At 42.0% G+C, this 18,171-nt stretch overlaps 1 protein-coding gene across 3 annotated transcripts in view; it reads right to left on the bottom strand.

Moving 5' to 3' along the window:
- The window catches only part of SH3PXD2B (SH3 and PX domains 2B), a 103,677-nt gene that overhangs the window by 12,701 nt on the left and 72,805 nt on the right, over positions 1-18,171 (bottom strand). For 2 of the 3 annotated variants that reach the window (XM_083726134.1, XM_083726132.1), the window contains exons 6-10: positions 14,266-14,291; positions 12,444-12,479; positions 7,193-7,327; positions 4,326-4,430; positions 907-1,024 (exon numbers count right to left, since the gene is read on the bottom strand). In XM_083726134.1, coding sequence (XP_083582260.1) covers positions 907-1,024; positions 4,326-4,430; positions 7,193-7,327; positions 12,444-12,479; positions 14,266-14,291 — 420 coding nt within the window. The remainder of the gene's footprint in view (positions 1-906; positions 1,025-4,325; positions 4,431-7,192; positions 7,328-12,443; positions 12,480-14,265; positions 14,292-18,171) is intronic. The other variant, XM_083726133.1, reaches the window with a different exon arrangement.

Below are 18,171 nucleotides of genomic sequence, written 5' to 3'. Positions count from 1 at the left end.
AATGGGTCTCTTACGAAAAGTAGGTACTAAAATAAGACACTTTTTTTGCATCTAATGAACCAACCTGTGCACAATCCAGCACTTTCAGCTGCAGTCATTGTGACAGTGCTGTGTGTGTTGGTTTGGTTTAAAGCAGAGACTGTGTGATAAACACATTTTACCACTAAAAGGAAGTAAGTGCCCTTAACTGCAAAGACAACTGCAGCAGCATGCAGTTTAAGCCAATAAAGGAGCATGGTTCAGGGCATTCTCTACAACCTCTTCCCCCAACTCAACCATTCGAGTACCTTTTCCCCCTATGCATTACAGCATCTTTAAAGGGTTTTTTTTTAAATAGCCAAAGAACCCACCTCTTTGCACCCACCGTTTTGTGATATGAAAATGTAGCTTCAGTGGCACATCATGCCTTGTTACCTTTTGGATAGTTTCCTTCACATGTTTCCGAACCCCACAAATGTGTTGGCGAGACCACCTTATATACCAGAATGTGCCAATGAGATTTTCAGGGCATCTCATTGTCCCGAGGCAATATGCCATCTGTTCATAATGCAAGAAGCAATTCCTTTCAACATTAAAGTATTGCCTCTGTGTGTCCACTCTTCTTCCTCCAAGAGCTTGTGTTGTCTAGTTTTTATCTCCTAGAAACAGAGCAGAATGCCACAAAATGCATTCCTCTACATCAGTCATTGTTGGAGCTTTGTGTGTCTTAACCTGATCTTTCCTTCTGTCCCTTCCTGGATGGAAGCTACCATCTCCTAAGGGTGCTTTGCAAGAGACAGAGATAAACATCATTGGGTTTTAGTACACAAGACTGCAGTAATAAATAAATAAAAGTAGCTTGTCCCTTATATTCGGGCATGCCTGCCTCCCATTGATTCTTCTTCATTAACCCCAAATGAAAGGTACCTGATCTTCCACCATCCTTCCAGGTTTTTCTGGATCACCTCCACAACAGCCCCTTTGTCCAGGTTCATTTCATCTTGGTCCCGAGCAGTGTAGGGGTAAATGACCATATACTTCTCCTCTGTTGGGAGCAAAATAGAAGAGAAGAAAACAAAGCTTGTTAGAAGTCCCTGTTTTGAAAACTCTTGAAACTTTATTTAAGTCTAGCACTCTGAACTGAATTACACGGCATGGGAAGGTTGGCAATCGGGTGCATCACACATCGGGGTCGAGAGCCTATCCACCTGACACAAGCTTCCAAAAATCTAGTCGCATAACTTGTAATACCCTCCTGCAAGTCTAATACACCCTATCAGCCCCTGCCTGGTGCGTGACAACCTCTCTGTTTTTCCAATTGAAGACAGGCAGCTGTAATAGGTGGTCAGTGGAAATGAGGTGGACTGCGTACGCCAGGCTTGTCAGGGGTGGGGTGTTGCACAGGCCTGTTCTAAAAATAATCTGCTTTTCCATTAGCCCTAAGTGCCCAATGCTAAACACCTTAAGCATCAGTTCCAATGTTGTTTCAGCAGCTTTATCTGGGTGCACAAGTGTTCATTTGAGTGCTCCACTCACATGAGCACTGTAACACCAGAGACTCACAGATAGCTTCTCCTGTGCAATTAAAGAGACCATGCTCCTTCCAAGTTATAGCACTCAAGGAACCACACCACTCCAATAAGCAGCTATTTCACAGCTCCTGCAATAACTCCAGGTTAGCTGCCACTGCCTTCCATCCTCCCTAGTACCAGACTGTGGGTAAAGTTATGGGGGAATGCGCATTATGCCAACACCAGAGCCATAAGGCTTGTAACCAATTTCCAGTGACGATCCAGAGGAAAAGGAAGTAACAGCTAGCTAAGACTAGGCGGAAGAACTTGGTATCACTAAAAACATAATCACAACAATTCTACAGAAAGAGAAGCAAGAAATCCAAGCACACACACACCACCTGCATTACTGACAAATAACAAACAATGCTTTTGTGGCCTGCTTTCCCTATGCACAGCTGCCAAAGAGATGCCAGCTAGTCTGCCTCAGCAAGACTGCCATTGGCATTCAATACTCATCTGCAGTCCCCATTTCTAGAAATGCCTCGTGCAGAGCCAGGAATCAGTTTCACAGCTAGTTTAATGATATCTCTGGCAGGAAGAGCTGAAACAACATGCACAGTCCTTTCCACGTACAGAACTGCAGTATATGAGCTCATCCACACTTCAGTTTGAGTTGCCACATTCTCCAGGAAAAGCCACTCTTCACTGCTGATTCGGAGCAGGTTTTTCGTGGACTTATATTTCCTTCCATTCAGTTGCAAAGTGCAGGTTTTCCCGGGGAAGTGGTGGGGCAAGCAGAAAACCACCCAGACCCATGCTTTCTGGGCACGGGACAAGCAAAGTGTGGACAAGCACTTGGTTAGACTAACATAACCCTGAACTGCCAACTTCACGATGAGGTACTTCAGTGGATGTATGTGTCCACTTGAAATGTTTAGCCATAAAATGTGTTCCAAGTGCCTGAGCACACAACCAACATGCTCCACACTGTACTTCCTGACAAATCAGAAGCACATCAGCAGAGCATCAAACAGATGTCATGGCATCAGGAAGCAACAGGAATTATAAGGAACACAGCCAAAGCACGAAAACTCTGAGATGTGGCCGGTTACATCCAGCAGGTCTGTGCCAGTCTTTGTTTTCCTTCTAGATTTAAGATAAGCTAGAAACACTGTGCAAGAAGCAAATATCTGAGTCAACTAAGGGCAACCAGACAAGACATTAAATGTATCTTCATATTTAACATGCTAGTGTGTGCTTATTAATTGCATCAGTCGGACGTGTGTGTGTGTGTGTGTGTGTGAGAGAGAGAGAGAGAGAGAGAGAGATAATTTATAGGCTCACAGCAGTTATGGAGGGAGAATTTAAACTTTGCACGCACATATCCTTGCAGTCTTGAGGAAATTCTTCTTTTGAAAGGTGGTATTTGCTTTGGGAGAGAAATGTCTCCTAGAACAAATACTGGCTTCTGAGATTTTCCTTAAGACCATAACAGGGGAAACAAAGAGAAAAATTCTCTCACCATGCCAGCTGTGAGCCCAGTAATTATCAGCCCACCCAATGCAATTTGCATTTTTTAGCACTTGCAAGTTGAATGTAAAGGAGCATTTAACATCCTCTCTAGTCTGGCACAGAAGAGCAGAACTCCTAAATCATGAGGCATTGACACAGTAAGTACCAGAAGCAGGAGAAAGAGGGGTGGGTGGGGGTTTAACATATATGACCAGCAATGCACACAAGTAATATATTACATGCAACAACGCATGCAAACACCACAATGGGCAGCACATGCAGAAACGGGAAGTAGACAAATGTCCAAAGCACAAATGGAGGTCAATAAAAGCAATCTCCACAGCATCCACCTTGACCCCATCCACTGGTGTACAAGTCCCCAAGAGTCCGACGGCGGCCCACGTGCCTGGGAAGAGACCAGTATCTCCATGGTACTGGGAGGAGCATGTTGGGGAAGCAGGAGAGGGACAAAACAGGGTGTAAGGAGGCAGCTCTTCACTCCTTGGAAGTATCAGCCTTGTTTAATAGAGCAGACAATTCCACAACCTGACAATGCACCTTGATCCCTCCACAGCTCATATGAAAGACTTGGATGCTTTGCTTAACAAAGGCGTCATATTAAAAATGAGAAGTATCTGCACCTTCTAAAAAAGGAAGGAACGAAGAAATCACAACAAACTCAAGAAGTTCCTCAAAAAGCGTTGTGCACTTTTGACACTTTAGACCTGTTTTGTTGATGTCTGTGCATTTCTCATTCCATCACAAGAAGCCACCATGGGGAGGACCTAGCAAATGTCACAGGAGCACCTGCTGTTGCCGCATTGTTGAAAATAAGTGCATGTGAACTTGAGCAGAAAGGGGAAGAGAAACCACCGTGGAGTCCATGTAAACCACTTGGGACTTTCCAGTGTGGACAGCCGTATCAAATATTATTCAGGTGCAATGCAATAGGATAACAGCAGCTGTTATAAAAAAAAAATTACCCAACAAAGCACCCATTCAGATGTCTTAATTCAGAATGTGTGCTCTTCATATCAAAGGCTGGTGTGGCTTGTGGCTCAAAGATGGAGGAAAAGTTGGATACTGAAGGCTGGGAAAGGCTCAAGCAAGCTCATTAGCACCACCTTCTCTGTCAGTGATATCCAGTTCAGCCTTCATGGGAGCTTGCTAGAGAGGAGAGATGCTACGACTTTTTAAAATGCAAACCAAACTGGAGTTTTTGCTCCCTGGACAACAGCCTGAAAAATTTAGCTGGACTAGAGCAGTTCAAATAATAAACCCAGGAATTATTGGGGAGCTTCTCTTAAGCCATTTTCTCACCTTCTTCAGGTTGCATTGAAAATTCATCCTGGGCTCCATCCTGAACTTCTAAGCATGTAGCTGGGACCCATCCTTGTTCATCTGATGTGCTCACAAACCACCAGCCTAAAGGGAAAGGGAAATAGCATTAGCTGAAAAGCCACATTAAGTTCTCGCTTTGGAACTGAACCCATTCCATCCATTCCAGCTGTGGAGAAACAGCTGGGTGGGACAAGAGAAGGAGAACACTTTCTCAGTGGCTGGACCAAGATAATGTATTACCTTACACTGTGAAGTGCAATTGTCTCCCTCCTTCACGGCTTTCCACTAGTTACTGAATATCTTTTTAATCTGTCAACGTTCTATTTCACGAAGCAATGATTTTTTTTTTAAAAAAGAACTTACTATTTTGGAAATGTTTTCATAAAATTGTACTTTCATCTGTTGTAAGATTCTGGAATTCTGTGTTTACACTAAAATACATGTTCTAACCCACAAATAAATAAAAGCAACCTCCAAGGAATTGGCTCTTCTTTTATTTTAGGCTATGGGAGAAAACATTCTCAGAGTTATCACATCTCAGCTGCTCCCACACTACAGACACTTAATCTTTAGAAGGTCACACAGTGTTTGAATATTTTTTTATTAAAATGATCACATATTTTAAAATCATTGACATAATCATAGCTATACCCTATACTGCTTCCCAGTCGCAAGCGTTACATCAAATTGGCAGGATGTCCTTAAACGCTAAATCACTTGGTCTATATAAAAAGAGCTTAGTTCTTCTGGAAAGTCTCCGATAAGCTTATAAAGTTTTATGTCACCTGCTAGAAAGTAGATCAGCACTGGAAGAGCCTTCAGAAAGGGGAGAAGGGATATTCTTTAGCCTGTCAGGAGCAGGGGAGATTGGCATTATTTTGCCTCCTCCACAATATTGTCTTCAGGTAGTAGTTTTTGTTATATGAAAATGGAAGCCATTTGTTTTCAGGGGTGAAGAGACACCAGCTAAACCTGCTGCTGATTCTGGAGAGTAAAACAGTCAACAACCCTCTCAACTAGGTCCTAGACAGCAGCCCATAATGTTCCACAGAACCCAATGGAAGCTGCAGAGAAACAAGCAAGACTGTGTTTGCATAGCTCTGCCTTAAGACTTTCTTAGTCGCATTAAGCATAACACAATGTTTGGGGAGAATGACAGAACGTTGCGAGTTGACTTTTACACATAGATAATTTTATTTCTTTATCATTCTCTTTATGTTGTTGAGCTCGGACAATAAACCCAGCTTAATTAATACAGTAATTCAATTTATTGTGCACTTGTCTTTTTATGTGAATTCAGAATTCATAAAAAAACCCTATTCTGAATGGTAACACAAGGTATTCAGGGAATAACTATGAAATGATTTGACCTCTATATGACATCGAAGCAAATCAAGATGGTAATTTATAGAAAGCTATTCAATAAGAGAATAATGTGAAGTTTAAAATTATCCATAAAAATTCAGCACAGTGTACTTTGAAACAGCAACAACATTGGTGTCACTGCTTCACAATGGATGGCTGGTGGATAGAAATTGAGCAGCAAGTAATTTGCTTCATTGTGCTGAAAAAAACAAATCGCCTACTAGTATAATCCTGTAGTAGAAGTTTCTCTGTTGTCAAAATGCAAGTCCAAAGCTATTTTTCAAGGCGACTTCTTATTTTACTTAAATAAGGAAGGCAAAAGTATTGTATATATTATTTCCTTGGGTGGGGAAAGAAAGACATTAATTTAATTCTAAGCATAGCTCCTTCTACAATGGGTCATGTTACTAAATAAACTAAGATAATTGTAAGAAGGTGAGCACATTACTTTCCCATCAAAAAAGCTGGACTGGCAACTAAGAATGGCATGGTCCTTTTATTAATGTAATATGGTGACTCTGAAATGGGAGCTTTGTGCCTGTGTAACTTGTTGCCAAGGACAATACCACCTAAAGCATATAGCTGAGTGATTTGTGTATCAGAGGCTGCAATAGAAGCCCTTAAACCTTGGCATTTATTGCATGTAGATGTTAGTCATCACAAGCTGATACATGCATGACCCTCCTATATAGATAGATGCTAGCCTGCTTAAATGTCCCATCCACCTCCACAAAACAGGCACTGGGCTTCAGATCTCATTTGAAGCCTACAAGGAACAGAATTGTAGATTTGGGACCCCGAGGGTCATCTAGTTCAACCCCTTGCAAACCAGGAATCTCAGCTAGATTGTATATGACGGGTAAAGGTAAAAGGAAGGATGCGGGTGGTGATGTGGTCTAAACCACTGAGCCTCTTGGGCTTGCTGATCGGAAGGTCAGCAGTTCAAATCTGCACGACGGGGTGAGCTTCTGTTGCTCTGTCCCAGCTTCTGCCAACTTAGCAGTTCGAAATCACACCAGTGCAAGTAGATAAATAGGTACCGCTGCAGCGGGAAGGTAAACAGCGTTTCCATGCACTCTGGCTTCCATCACGGTGTCTGTTGTGCCAGAAGTGGTTTAGTCATGCTGGCCATATGACCCGGAAAGCTGTGGACAAATGCTGGCTCCCTCGGCCTGAAAGCGTAGATGAGTGCCACACCCCATAGTCGCCTTTGACTGGTCTTAACCGCCTAGGGGTCCTTAACATTTTTAGCTTTACATGACAGATGGCCATCCAACCTCTGCTTAAAAATCTCCAATGAAGGAGAGTCCTCCACCTCCAGAGGAGTCAGTGAACCAGCTACAAATCCACCTAACAATTATCTTGTCCAGTACACATTTTACCAGTTTCTCTGCAAGACTATAAAGAGGGGCTTTGTCAAAAGCCTTATTGAAATCTCAAGGCATGTATCTAATTTAAAGCTTCCATTGCACTCTCCTTACCAGATTCATTCTTCTCAATTATGTCCACCACTTGGCCAGCACACAAGCTAATCTCAGAGCTCTCTTGCTTCTGGTAATCTGCCACCACCACATACTGCTCCAGGAACATGGGATCTGCAGATGCCAAATCTCCACCTGTGTCATAGGGAACAAGACAAACACTTGGTCTCCACATGTGCCACAGACTATAATGTGCTTTTCTCGTGATCATGACAACATCTTAAGAGCCCAATGTGAGCTTTAAGAGGCTAGGTGATGGAGAGATGGAAACAGGTGACAATTGAGATTGGTGCAGATAGATCCTTCTTGATACTTACTTGATACCATTGTCACATGCTCTGAGCTAGAGAAGCAATTACTTTACCAAAGATACCACACACCCCACCCTATGAATGTCTAATAAACTTAAAATGTGATGGCACCAGGCATGTCCTCTGGGGAAAGCATTCCATAAACTGGGAGCTGCCACTGAGAAGACTCATTCTCATGCCACCACCCTCCACATCCTCCCTCAGGGGAGAGCATAGAGATGGGTATCAGATGCCCATGTTGATTCATGTGAGAAGTGGTCCTTGCGATATTTGGGTACAAACAGCACAATACTTTATAGACCAAAACCAGCACTTTGAATTGGAAACTAATTGGTAGCCAGTGTAGTCACATCAGGGCATGCAAGGAAAGTGACTGGGTATTGTAGTCAAAATAAGATGTAGGAAGAATTACTTTGAGAGCAGAGTCCTGAGCAAAGTCTTTGGCAAAAATTCCACTAACTCAAAACTTTGCAGGATTAGGCTACAGTATACGGTTGTTGGGGCAAAAATCTGATTACGCTAATAAACTTGCAAGACCTCACTCTTAACTTGGTTGTTAAAAAATGATGAAATGTTTAGGAAGGAGGGTGGTAATTCAAAAGCCTTTTTTCAAATCTATGTTGCAATTAGGATATTTCCAATTAAGCACAGCTAGCCTATCTAGAGAGCTTAATTTCAACTGGTGGTGGGGAAATCTACATTAATTGCAAGGGAAAGTAACTCTCCCCTTACATTAGGGTATTGCATGGCTTTTTGCCAAAGATGACTATCTGGAGTCATTTCCTGTGGTCACTCCATCTGGCCCAGCAAGAACTCAAGCTTTGTACTTCCGGAGGATGTGGTTTTGGGCTACAAGGACCACAGACCTCAAGAATTCAGCTGCTCTTTGCAGTTTAACACATGGCTCTTCCTTTGTATTCCAGATCATCATCCTGGCTGCTGTTTGTAGGGCAGATGCAGAGGAGATAAAGGAAAGGAAAAGAAACGAAAAAGGAAAACCTGTAAGGCCCAGAAAATGTTTTCAGCTTATCCATGCAAAGAAAGAAGCTATGGGAAAATAAACTCTTTAAGAAATCTGTGGTTTGCTTAAAAATAAAACAAATAAATTCAGAGCCACTAAGGGGCAGCAGTGTTTACTCACAAAGATAAATGTACCCGAAACCGAATGTTAAGAGGGAGCAGAGAGAGAGAGAGAGAGAGAGAGAGAGAGAGAGAGAGAGAGAGGGAGGTGCAACAAAACATGCTCCCTTAGAGGACCATTTCTTATGGCCATCAAACCCTTCTGTTTCTGTGCAATGTCACATGCACCAAGGAGGAACTTTAATCCCATACACTCTAAGTAACAGCCCAATTTTATGCATGTTTCCTTAGAAGTAAATCCCACTGAGTTCAAGGGGACTTGCTCTCTCAAAAAACTACCCGACTGCAGTCTCAAGGGCAATGCTATTCTTGGCTGCATATACCATAAGTCACTTTTGCTTTTAACATGTTCCAGCGCCGTTCCTTTCACCTATGAAATATTTCTGTTCAGAAGACACGAAGTAAACTGATCACACACTGATTCTTGTTCTTATGTGTTTTATTTTACACCACATTTACTATCTGGTTAACCTACATGCACGCAAATTCTTTTTTAAGTTTGACCCCCCATCTTAACAGCAAAGGAAAGGGGGAAAACATTTAATTAGATGGTGCTTGATGGTGGGAGAGTTAGAAATCACCTTTTCTTCTAAACCTTTGATCTCTTTTCATAGTTTGGGTGCATTTCCTATATTATAACTTGTCCACCTCTTAACAAATAATGTTTTGCTGGGTAAAGGGGAGCTGCAAAAGTTTCTTTCCCCCTCTATACTTTAGGCCAGTGATGGCCAAACTTGGCCCTCCAGCTGTTTGGGGACTACAACTCTCATCATCCCTAGCTAACAGGACCAGTGGTCAGGGATGGTGGGAATTGTAGTCCCAAAACAGGTGGAGGGCCAACTTTGGCCATTACTGCTTTAGGCAAAAGAAAGTTGTGATCAGTACCAGAACCAAGCTCACATGTCCTTTCACACAAAAATCCATTCCTGACCCCACCTTTTTAAAAGCAACTTAATCTAGGTGAAAGTTTCTCAGTTGTTGCTACTGTAAAGCAACTGGGAGTGTGCAACCTTGCAGTTCTACAGTAAGTCACTCAGAGACCTGCATGCAAATCCCAATCAAGCTCTGGACTTATGACCCAGAACCCTGATACTTTTCTTTGGCTTGTAGACTATCTAAAGATTTAAAGGCAACACTTAAAAGGTATCATTTAGAAAGCCAAGACTTCCATAATTAGTTCCCACTTGCACCTTCAGCACAGAGGAAATTTGAAGTGAGTATTTAAAAACCCATGTTGATTGAAGCAGAGCTTTCCCGTGGAACACTATTTCTTGGTTCTATGGGCTCCTGAAGATAGCAAAGCACTCTCATGTAATAAAAGCCAGAGAGCCCAAAGCCCTCAGAAGTTTCTGAAATGACCTAAAGGGGGCTTCAACCATTTCAAGGGTTAAAGAAAACTGAGCAACAGGGATCCTGGAGGGCAGTGAAAATAGTCAATACTCAAATGAGGGCAACAAAGCTAGTTTTATCAAAATGGACTGGTTTGACTGGAGAAAACAGACGGGAAACTCCACAATGAAAACTGCAGCAGAGAAAGAGATGGCAGCCTTGCAGAAAGAACAGCACCGTGTGGCACAGCCAAAGGATCAAAGGATTTTGGCAAGGTTGTAGCAGCTTTTAGTTTATTGGATTCTAAGCTTGCCGAACAATTCAATTTCTAGGAAAGTCAGTTTTACATGAGACTTGAAAAAAGAACTGTAAGGAATAAAAGGAATGCCCACTGTAAGGGAAAAAAGGGCATTTTCTACTATGCTAGATCCAAACCAACTTCCCTCAGCATTCCAGGTGAGCAACTTACTACTAATTAAAGCTCCCAATACAGTGAAGTGTATTGGAATATGTTGCCAGGAAGAAACAAATATAACTTTGAGAAAATAATGCGCTTTAGGACTGTAGGTCCCACCTCCTGTCTGAGGCCAACTACCACTCTGACTAGACCCAAGCACAGAATGACTTGGCCATAGTAGGAAAACAACCACAGGATGAAGAGAAAGGAACCCTTTTCTGGACCCCAACCCCCCCTATATAATTACTCATAGTGTTCTTGGGCTATTTGCAGCTTCAACAAGCAGCTCTGGCACCTCCAAACTACCTATTAAAACAGCAACACAATGCAGTAAACAGCACTGAGCGGAAAAGGTGAGGATTATTTTCAGCAGTTCCCTCTCAGGACAATTATTCTCAACCACTAAGCTGTGAGGCTGCGTTAACAGGAAAAGTGGCCTTCTTTGGGACAAACATGAGCTCTTAAAAGTAGCACTGCTTTTTTTAACCTCCTGAGAGAAGGTAACAGGAGCCAGGATTGCCGTTTGATCACAATTCACAACAGATGGGACTTTCATATCACCCAACAACCTCAGTGATGACAGATCACACTTATGGTTGGAAATCACCAAAGGATTAGATACCAAGCAATGAACATGCCTGTGTGAAGTAGACTCAACGTGACCAAGAAACAAATGGATTCTATGAACAAATATTGGACTTGAGAATGCTATATAGATCTGTGAATTGGTGACCTGTCACCAGAAGAGACATACATACAACATATTTTGCTCTGCAAGAACCTCATGACTGAGGCATGATTACAGCTAGAGAATGGATCTACTTAAAATTGCAAATCTAGGTTTTGAGCTTCCTCACATTAGCCTTGTTTGTAAGATTGCCTGCTAAGTCATGGATCCAGACCAATTTCTCATCTACTCCAAAGACAACAACAAAGTTATAGGCCACTTAAGATTCCTTAATATGCTCAGTTATTTGATCTCATGCTCTGAAGAAGGCTGAGCTGTAGGCTGGGCAAAAATTTATGCCCTCTTTTGACTTCTTAAACTGGCTTTGATCCCCCCCTCACACAAACTCACACATCCTTTCATACCCAAAGAACGAGACAAGTTATGATCATAGAATCCTATGAGGCTTCCACTGCAGCTCACATTTATTGATAAGCTTTGTCAGACTGTGGAGATGTACTTTAACTCCTGTTGATCAATACATAATCACCTGACACGTCCACTTAGGCCAAGTGGGCTGCCAAGAACAATTACCCAGCAGAACAAGATTTTAAAAACAGCCTTCCAATTATTTACAAAGAGCTTTAAAAATAAATAAATAAATAGCCACCCTAGTACATGCATACTAGCTAAATTAAGGACAAGTGTATATGCACAATGAGCTAGATGGGTGAGTGTGGCATTGTCACTTAAAATTTAGATGCCAGCACAACCTTTCACAACTAAGCACCTAAACTTTCCCTTCAAAGCGGCAAATCTAGACAGAAGTTTGCAAGATTCCAGATTCCATTAAAAAGAGGAAAAAGCATAGGATTGACACATCTTTTAAGTATCAGTATTTGCATCTAAATGTTGATCAATGGCAATTTGCATATATTTAAATGAACATGCAAATGTGCAAAAGCTGTTCATTTGTGTCAGATGTGGCAATGCTGCCAATCACTCAACAATTCCAGTTTTCCCCTGCCATTAAAGCCACAGTGTAATTTATTCCCATCTATCACCCAAACCTTGAAACCACCACCAGCAAAGCAGTAGAGTTGCCATGTAGCGGGCTGCAAACCATCCTAGTTGGGTTTCATTTGCTTATCCTCAGTGCTATTCAATGGAGATTTTTTAATGAACATCCCCTACCCATCCCAGCACTCCCCTACCCAACGGGAAGCAGCAACCTGACAAAGCAGTGGCAAGAGAGAGGAGCCTAGTCTGCCCAAGAGGAACAGCACGTGTTGCCCAGCAGGGAGGAAACGTGAAAGCAAGGCCCAAGCAACAAGCTGCTGTTACTACCTCTCAGAAGGAAAGAAGCCGTTCTCTGGATAAGTCCTGATGGAGGAACAAAAATGGTGGAGAAAGGCAATGAGGACACAAAAAAGAATATAAATATACAGATGCAAAGGTAATGAAAGATTAACAACCGTGTGTTGTCTCCATTTGTCAAGATGAGGCAAGATAATCATAATACTAATAATGAACTCCTACTGCAAGTGCAGATCTTCATGTGGTCAAAAGGCACCACACAGATACAGACACAGACACAGACACAGACACACACACACAAAGCAGTCTGGGGAGAACTCGAGGTTTGCAGAAGTAAAAACCAAGAACAAACTTGAACAAGCAGTAATCCTTTGGCAGATCACAGCAACACAGAATATGTGCCCAATCTTCTTGAGCGACATGTGACTACCTGAATAGGCTCCAATATCTCTACCTTCCTTTAATGTTGTGTGTGGGTGTATTTGTAAACTAGAATATGTTCCATGGGATTAAGTTACTCAGGTTTGCAGAAACAAAGCTGACCGGTATTTCTGCACTGGGAATAAATAAACTTATTATAAAGTTCATTGTGTTTTCATGCCGGCAAAATTCAAAAGTACATAGTACTCCACTAAGGAAGCTGAAAGAAGCAGGCAGGTGTTTAGTTGCCCTGCAGGGTGGGGTTCCTGGTTTGCTGGTGTTTGGGAGTGCAATCAGCTAGCACTGAGTTTCAGAGCCAATGCAGAAGGATTTACATGTTCAAGCACAAACTGCTACTGGCAAGCAGGTGTGTGCGCGATTGTTACGCTCTTTTGACTAAAACGGAAGGATGAATCCATTGTAGATTATTGTTGGGAATACTGCCCTTGGAGGTCCTCTGTTTGCCGCAATCAGCTCCAGGCACCAAACAGCAAGCAGAAAAGGAAATTGGTCTTCTTTGACAAATGCAATAACGAATACAAAAGAAAACAGAACAGCTCAGAACAAAGCCTCCTGCTGATGTTTACAACGATGCATGCCCAAGTTTCTGCTCAAAGCATTTTCTGAACTCAAAGGAAGAGCCCTCTAAGAACACGTTTCGCACATCTTGCTTCTAAACAGGTTACTATTTCCCCCTTTCCTTCATTTCTACTGTGCAAACTCTGCAGCCTCTCCTATTATTCACTGCCTACCTCAACCATCATTCAGCATACAGGCAAACTATATGTAGTGTAAACTGCAACTAGACTAGATGTTGCAGTGAAAGATGGCAGACATGCACAGACAGGAGTAATAATCAGCTGTGCTGGGGAACAAGGTGGGAGTGATGCAGCAGCACAGAATATAGCTGCTACAAATGCCAAGTTAGTAAACAAGACTACTGATCACTCCTACTGACAGCTTTTAGCATATAATTGTTCATCACATGTGCACTACACTTCATGTGCCATGTTTAACCTGCCTTCATTGACCAAAGCCAACTTCAAAAATGGACAATGACATTTTGGCTAAACAGCAATCTGTTCTACAAACAGAACAGAGGGCTATGGTGCCAATCGGCTCTCATACACTGCTACCCTGTAGAACAGGGTGGGGAACCTTTTAGACTTCCTGGACCAGATCTGTATTGGGATCACCCTCACAGTAGTAGAAACAAAAGAGAGGGTGACAGAAGGAGAAAAGTCAAAGAGAAACAGCACTTCTGTGACAGATTCGTCCAATCTCTTCCACCTCATCAAAGAGAAGTAGTATAATACAGGTGGCCTGTGGAAGCACGTGGTTCAGTCCAGCTGTCAATTGGTCACTGGCTGTGGTCAATTCCATTAGCTTTATAAAAGATCAAGAAAGGGAATAAAACAAGTAATTGCCTTACCAGATCTCTTCTTTCCAATTGGTTCCCTGAGAAAGAGAAAATAAACTTGATTAACAACACAACGTAACAAGCCACGTCTATATGGCTGTACATAAGTTGTTGGCATGAAGAACTTTGGATAGTTCTTGGTCCAGAATCTGCAACTGTATTTATTTTTCTTTTATACCACTTTACATTTTGAGAAATCCATAAGCTGTTTACACATCTCTACAAATATAACTATATATGATATAAATTCCACGTTCAAGTTGCTGCTAATGGTTTATTTATTTTTTATAAATTGTTTCATAAAATAAACACACCACTTGTTTGTAAATAGAAACCTCAAAACAGTTCCTGCAAATACAGTGTCTGTCCCTGAATCACCCCTTTGTTCCAAGAAATGAAAGCTGTGACAAAGATACCAGCCTTTTACCCAGCCAACATGTGCTTTTAATTTGACAAACGTGCAGCACTGACCCAATGCAGGGTTTGAAGGCAGACTCACAACACCAGCTAAAATGATAGCTGTCAACTAAGCTTTCCCCTCCTTTTAACATAAACTTCTCAGTAAAAGCCTAACTGCATACACTTGATAGAGAGGCCTCATATTGATGTGGCCGATCTAGCCATGACAGCTATTTCACACCAGCTGCTATGTAGTGGTTGCAATTCCCATACAAGATTCTTGGGACCACAAAAACAGTTCTAATAACATGTAGCGCACTAAGATCAATCTTTTATTTTGTTACTATAGGGAGATTTACCTCCTGGTAAAAACCACCTGAAAGCAAGCCATGTAAGATGGTTTATTATATACCTGGTATCAACAGAACTGTGTCTAATGAAAAGTTTCCTTTCATTAGACTCATTTCATAGACTAGGCACCCCCAATCTTCGGCCTTCCAGATGTTTTGGACTACAATTCCCATCATCCCTGACCACTGGTCCTGTTAGCTAGGGATCATGGGAGTTGTAGGCCAAAACATCTGGAGGGCTGCAGGTTGGGGGTGCCTGTCATAAACTCATAGAATGGTAGAGGTGGAAGAGACCCAACACATCATCTAGTCCAACCACATGCATTGCAGGAATCGCATTTGTGTAGTGCTATACCAGGTTTAGCATTAAATTTGAACACGGGCAATGCATCTGCACCAAATCACAGAAAACATTTTTCTTATGCAAAATTATGTTAAGAGCACTGAAAACTGTGACCGTTCACAGGATGTGCTGCAGACTGCATTCCTCTTTCCAGGGATGCCAGCAACAGACTCTGGCGAGAAACAGCTGGCGCTCTCATAGCCTTAGAAACCAGACATAGGGGCCAAAGAGCAACTCAATAAAACATATGGATTCAAGTAAATTTCCTGGGTCTGAGGATTCTCCAATACAGACAGCAGCTCAGACAAGATGTAATAATGCTCAACCACAGCTTGATCAGCAAACATGATAGGAAAGGCAGAAGCCTAAAGGATAAATAGCCAATCATATGGAATCCACAGCATTACATACACAAGCAGGCATGAGCCTGGTTCCTAGGCATGTGAGCAAACTAAGGTTTACACAGTTTGTCATTTCGTCATGTGGCCATGTACGTTTGCTGAGAACCAGAAAAGTAGGGGGGTGGGTGGTATGGGGTGTAGACGTCAGAGGCTCAGGCTTGCTTGTACACATAACACCAAATCAGTTTGACATTACATCTAAACCCCATCAGAATCTCATGAAGCAGACAATCAGCAGAGGGGCAATAATAATCAAGACAGTATCAGCCTTAAGCATTTTCTTTACTTGTTGGGCACCAGGGAAACAGAGATTCCAATGGGGACCCAACTGGGTTCTTCCTGTCTAGCATACAACTGCAGTGCCTTGAAAACGGTTGCTTTTCTTTCTTGTCTGCTAAATGTATTAACACATCACTTCCCATCTCTTTTCTGCTATGCTTCCTGTCTGGATGAGGAGGGGGAAGGGAGCCTGCACTTTTATTTTCTTGCCAGGACCTTCTCGGATTGACCAGATACACCTCTGAGAGCAGTAACTCAAGACAAGACAGGAAACTGCAGTCAGCTTGCAGCAACCTGCAGCTTCCTCCCCTCTGCCTATCACCCCACTCTGAAACAGGAGAAAGCAATGTGGCATTGGCCCATAAAAATACCTCTTAGAAAGGCTAACAAGTGAAAGAACATCGGGATGTTACATGTTTTAGGTCACAGTTCTGTTTTCCCAGGGGCAGAGGGGGATACTAATCAATCGGCCCTAAAATAATTACAGAACCAAGTCATTACCAAAAATGAGGACAATCTTGAAACAAAAGCAGTGTTTGTCTTTGCATCTCATTCTAAGAAAAAAAAAGATCAACAAAGTAAATGCTCAAAACTGAAGGCAAGTCTTCATTTTTTCTCACCAAGCATGAGCACTAATGGGAGACTTTCAACACTTGCTCTGTACAGAAATCCTGGTACGTACCATCTTTGGGCCTCTAGGAACAAACCCTAGGATGTTTAGAGAACAATTCTCAATAAAAAGTTGATGTCTTCCATAACAGGACACAAAACATCTGCAATCAAACTGAGCACTCAGAAACAATCTCTAGCACAATCTGTCTCATGAAGTTATTTTTGTGCAAAATATATACAGCCTGAGAAATAGGCTTAAATTTTTAATATAAAATATAAATTGTAGTCCATATTGTACCACTTCCAAAATGATGGAAGGTATTTGATATTGCTCATCACCAGCTTCAAATGTAGCACATGGAAGGGTCAATTTAAATTTGATGGCTGGGGATTACACAGAGGCCACTTAAAAATGGGTGTTTCAAGTTTCTAGAGTAGTATTTAGAAGTCTCTTATCCTGTGCCAAGATGGTAGCTATGGTGCCCTGAAGAGAGGCTGCATATGCATGGGTGAGTGTGTGGTCATCATCTTTTACAGTTACACAAAGCACCGTAGAGAGAAAAATGAGTTTTGGCAACTTTCACACCAGCACCATCACATTTAAAACTGATCCTAAGTAAAATCCTCTTAATTGAAACTGATGCAAAAAATAGAGTTGACCAGAAAGCTCACATCAGCTGAACTCTTTTTCTGACCCATCTTTCCTCCTGGCTCCCTCGCTTTGATTTACTGGCAGTGCTGCAGGATGGCTGCAGGAAGCAATCAGTTACTACAAATACCGTTTCAGCCTTCACCTAGCTATGTGTCTCTAAGTATGCTATACAATAGCAAATTCATTGAATGAAATGTGGCTCTTTTTATAGCCAAAATGACACCATTTGTGCACAAGAGGAAGGCATTAGACTCAGCAGACTTTTCTTTGGGGAGGGAGGGAGCTTACAAAAAAGGGTGGACCCTGCAAAACAGCCACCAATAATGACTGGGCCTGGCTCAGCAGGCAAATAAGGTCAGCTGACTCTGTGTATGTGTTTGTGTGTTTATTATTTATATTAAAAATCTATAGTCCCACTTTTCACCATCTAGGGCTCAAAATGCCTTATATATATAAAAATAAACAAGCACAGGTGTAAACATTGGTATTCCACAGAATCAGGGAAGGCAAGCACAAAAGCCACACTGGAGTGGTTCAAACATACACATAGAGGCAGCCTTGAAGAAAGATGGCAGAAAGAGGATTTTAAAACTGTATTGCTGACCTGCAAACAATAGTCCAAAGGATTAAGCCAAAGGAATCAGAGTTTTAGACTGCTACCTTAATCAAAGCGTGGCTACTACTACATCCAGTTTTTCTAGGGCAGAAACTAAATAAAGATTAGGTCAAGGAAGGTGGTTAAAGAACAAGCTAAGGCTTAAATCAGGTATGAAGGAGAATCACTCAATCCTCTGAAGAGAGTTCAAGAAAGATGTTGACTTAGTGTGAAGCAGCTGTGAAAAAGGCGAATTCCATGTTGGAACACTGTGTCCCGTTCTGGTC

The sequence above is a fragment of the Podarcis gaigeae genome (genome assembly GCF_964106915.1).
Source record: "Podarcis gaigeae genome assembly, chromosome: 2".
NCBI lineage: Eukaryota > Metazoa > Chordata > Lepidosauria > Squamata > Lacertidae > Podarcis > Podarcis gaigeae.
This window is presented reverse-complemented; position numbering and strand designations above follow the sequence as displayed.